We start from the raw sequence: 4659 nt of genomic DNA, 5'->3' as shown, positions 1-4659 counted from the left end.
GGACTATTTTGGTTTTCGTTTAACCTACAAAAAATTGGTAGTTAATTGAATCAACCGGTATATATATTTATATGTATATTTTATATATATTTTTAATATATGTCACATATTTTCTATATATTATATATAAATATATATTTCATTATATATATATACATATATTATATTTATAATAATCTATTAATAAATATGTTATATATTTTTATAATATTTATAATATATTATATATCAATTATTATTTATAATATAATATTATAAATATATTTATATAATATATATTGTAAATATAAAAAAACTGAAAAATTGAAGAACTAAACCAGTCAAAAACTGAAACCGACGAACTAGTTAACTAGTGGTACCAGTTCATTTTCGATTTGAAGAAATGGAAAAAGCGATAATACCAATTCAGTTTGCAAAACTTGCCCATAATTCGATTAACCAAATAGTGGAAACCCCTAATAATAATACATAAGTACATAAGTACGGGAGATGTTCTCAATGCATAGTGGAATGTGCCTTGGGCTAGGGGTGAGCAAAAAAACCAAAAAACCAAACCGGCTGAGAAAACCGACTAAAACCGAACTAAAAAATCAGTTAATTGAATCGGTTGGTTCAATGTTTAAAAAAATCGAAACTACCGTTCGATTTCAGTTAACCAATATAGAAAACCGACGGTTAACCAAATCGACCAGTATATATATATTTCTATATATTATAAATTAATAAATATGTATTATATATAAATATAAATTTATAATATATAATATATTATTTATTATTTAAAATATAATAGTTTATGTATTTGTAATTTTTAATTATATGTTTATATATATTTTTATAATATATATTATAAAAAAAAAACAAAGAACCGACAAATCAAACCAACAATTAATTAGTTAACCAATTGGGATCGGTTCGATTTCGATTATCAGTTTTTCAAAAACCGACAGTACCGGTTCGGTTAAAAAAAAAGGCCCACGGGTCGGTTGCACCCCTACTTTGAGCGTCATGTGACAGCTAGACATATAGATAATAGATCCTTTTTTCTCGACCAAAAAATAGATATGGAGTCAGAAGAAAACAAGGTGTGGGAAAGACTACGTATCAAAATCATAACTTCTCATTGGTCCAACCCATATCACCTTATCCATACCCAATTCCCCACCACCCACCCAAAATTCCATACTCCGCACATAACCCTTCTCTCTACCTTCCTCCCTCTCTCTCTCTCTCTCTCTCTCTCTCCCCAACGATCCCAAACAAGTAGCAGTACCACTACTATCTCCCCTCATTACCACTTCCATGGCCATGGCAACCCAAGCTGGTCTCTTCACCCCAACCCTCTCTACTCCAAATTCAGGCAACCGTGCCCTTGTTCCGTGGAAACCATCATCGTCGTCGTTGTCGTTCCTCAGTCCTAGGCCTCTCAACCTGTCTCTGGCACATCGAACTATCAGGGCTTCAGCCGCAGATGGGAAGACTGAGGCCCCTCCAGCAGAGGCTCCTGTGGGTTTCACCCCACCTGAGTTGGACCCCAACACACCGTCTCCGATCTTCGGCGGAAGCACCGGTGGATTGTTACGCAAGGCACAAGTCGAAGAGTTTTATGTGATTACATGGGACTCCCCCAAGGAGCAGATATTTGAGATGCCCACCGGAGGTGCAGCCATAATGAGGCAGGGCCCAAATTTGCTCAAATTGGCTAGGAAGGAGCAGTGCTTGGCCCTTGGAACTAGACTGAGGTCCAAGTACAAGATCAAGTACCAATTCTACAGGGTCTTCCCTAATGGAGAGGTCCAATATCTTCACCCCAAGGACGGAGTCTACCCCGAGAAGGTGAACCCCGGCCGTCAAGGAGTTGGGCAGAACTTCCGATCAATCGGAAAGAACGTCAGCCCCATCGAGGTCAAGTTCACCGGCAAGCAAGTGTATGACTTGTGAAGTGAGGCGAGGGGTGCTTAGTGAGTATTTGAGAATATGTGATTATTTACTCTTGTTTTGTGTACCTTTGTATTTTACTTCTGATCACAATCTTCAGTGAAAACATAGCTAGCATAAGTATTGTGTAATTGTGTAATTTTCTTAATTTCTCCATCTAGTTGATTACTCAGGCCCGTTTTTTCTTTTGGGGTTTTATTGATATGAAATTACAAATGTAGATAGACAAATCACAAGAAGCCAAAAGTCGAAGATATAAAAGATAAAAGAAAGTTAAAACTTTATGTAGGGTTAAAGTTTTCCCCGAGTCATCAACATGGTTGTCCTCTGTACCCCCAAATCATCAACAAGCTTACTCCATTTATGTGCCCATGTTGCTATTTCTGACTTGGGGTACTTGAGATAGTTAAGATACATGAAGTCTGTATACCAAACAGCAGTTGGTGTGTTTAGGTGTGTGCATATGTTCGTTCATTGGGTTATTTGATCAACCCCTCTAAGATTGCCTGGTCGTTTTCATTGCAGAAAATGAGAGCAACCAGACAATGTTTGAGGCATATTCCAGATCCAAACATTATCATGCCACACACAAGGATACGCACAGGCAACAAATGAGACGGTGATTCTTTACTAACACCACACTCTATCCATTCGATTGCATTCCCCTTTCAGTAGGTTGCCTGTTAATTCCCAAATGTGAGCAGCAATTGTGATTTGAGGTAAATGTCTCAACTCAAAGAAAGCCAATGGGGTTATGGTGATTCATATTCACAACTCAGAGTCACACTTGTACCAGAATTTAGTGAGATATGGAAAAATTGGCTGAGTTGCCTCCCCATACTGAAAATTTTCAAGTCTAAAGTTTCTAGTTTGTACTGTGGTAACTGCTGATTGTTTTGCTTGGATTCATATTGATTTGATCCTCCATCCTCTATCTTGGATATTCCATGTTCTGAGGTAACTCAATAACAGAACAGCATAATGTACCAGAAGTTGTTTAAGCTAATTAATTAGTTTCCACAAAGGAAGTATATCAGAACATACATTGTTATAATGGATCAATTGCAAGAGGGTCAACACACTACATTATTGCAGTTGTGGTTGCTAATGCTAGGTGATTCAGTGCCATGATTCATGGCGCATCTTTGCATGCTTCCTTTGAGATAAGTTGATTTTCTCAAAACGGAACTCATTCTAGGATTGTTCTTTCTCTTGGGTTCCTATTATGTAATGGGAGTTTATGTAATAAAATGAGAAATGTTAATTCTGTAAGCAGGGAGACCAGGCCCAATCGGAACCCAATATTTTACACTTGACTGAGATGACTCGCTGATTCAAGTAAAAAAAGAAAATGCCTACCTGGTCAAGAGTCATGGCTAACCAGGAGGATAAAAATCATCCAAGAGTAGGTTCACCCGGTTTGGCTGACTTCAACCAAGTTTTCTGAGTTTACCCAGTCAATGAGTCAACTTGTATTTGATGTGTTAACAATATAAATTCTAAGATGTTGAAAGTTGAAATTTTAGAAAAGACGAACAATTTGATGATATTTTCTCATCAGTTCTGAAATTTCTTCTAGTGTTTATTACTTTTACGTATCCCTCCTATTTTATTGATTTATCATTATCATACTTATAATATTTTAATATGGATTACTTGTCAAAAACCAAGACTCGGGTTGAACCATGCAACTAAGCTCAGTCATATAGGACCAAGTGAGAAAAAAAAAATAATAATCGAAGTTTTCCAACCATGTAAAAGCATTATAATCCTTAAGGCTGTGTTTGGAAATGATGTAAATGCAAATTTTTAGGGGGTAAATTACCATTCTACCGGTTTCAAAAAATACAAACCGGTTTACTTTTGTATGTTTGATTTCCTCCCATCTTGTTTGGCAACAACTATGTAAAACATTAGTGCATTTTCGCCGGCATTTGGAAACTTACAACGATGTAAACAAGCATTCTCACATCCCAGTTGCATCAAATAACACAACAGATTTTAAACCTCTTATCTCAGTCCCGAATGACTAAACTATACAACTCCCTTAATCCCAAATCGTCCTATTCGATGCAACTGAACCAGAAACTAAAACCACATGTTTAATCAAACCAGAAATTAGCAAAACAGAGCCTATCTCTGATATTTAAACCACTCACAACAAGCACAAAAAGATACTTGAACAAAACGGATAACAATATATAAAAGACAAAAGAAAGAGGTACGATGAATATGTTACCGCATTTGTCGTTGGCCAAAAATTTCACAGACAATGGCTCTACAAAACCCCATCATCGTCTCTGAACTATATATCAGCCTGATGTGGGATGTTGCAATAGGGGAGTATTCCTGCATTCGGAACGTTTGTTCTTGGAGGTAGATGTCAGAGTATAAATGGGATTTGAGAATATGGTGATACCTCACCAGAAATCACCGCTGCTGTAGCTCGAGTGGAAAACAGGGGATGAAGAAATTGACCAACAGTGTCGTATATGAGGGAGAAAATGAAGAGGAAACCTGAGGAGAATCACTATCATATAAAGGAAGACGATGAGGATGCAATAAATGTGAGTAGATTGGCTTTATCTGACGCCGCCTTCGAGGTTAGGTTGAGATGTGAGGGACGACGAACGATAGATTGAGCGATTGATAGAGAGAGAAAGAGATCACCGAACCACCGCTGCCAAGAGTTGCAGCGGCGGTGGCAGGTAGATACGAGAT

General features: G+C 37.2%; 1 protein-coding gene across 1 annotated transcript; it reads left to right on the top strand.

The window, feature by feature from the left end:
• Window positions 1–1135: 1135 nt before the first annotated feature.
• Window positions 1136–2865, top strand: LOC148879259 (photosystem I reaction center subunit II, chloroplastic-like). Its single transcript, XM_088960746.1, has 2 exons — window positions 1136–1961; window positions 2464–2865. The coding sequence occupies exon 1, from the start codon at window positions 1303–1305 to the stop codon at window positions 1939–1941; it is 639 nt and encodes a 212-aa protein (XP_088816872.1). The 5' UTR covers window positions 1136–1302; the 3' UTR covers window positions 1942–1961; window positions 2464–2865.
• The last annotated feature ends 1794 nt before the right edge of the window (window positions 2866–4659 follow it).

This window comes from Nelumbo lutea, chromosome 1, assembly GCF_056320005.1.
Source record: "Nelumbo lutea isolate HS-2025 chromosome 1, American lotus-T2T, whole genome shotgun sequence".
NCBI lineage: Eukaryota > Viridiplantae > Streptophyta > Magnoliopsida > Proteales > Nelumbonaceae > Nelumbo > Nelumbo lutea.
Note: the sequence above shows the minus strand (reverse complement) of the source record. Positions and strands in the feature narration are given on the sequence as shown.

Coding starts and splice junctions, on each gene's coding strand:
- LOC148879259 (XM_088960746.1), top strand. CDS start 1,303: ATGGCCATGGCAACCCAAGCTGGTCTCTTCACCCCAACCCTCTCTACT.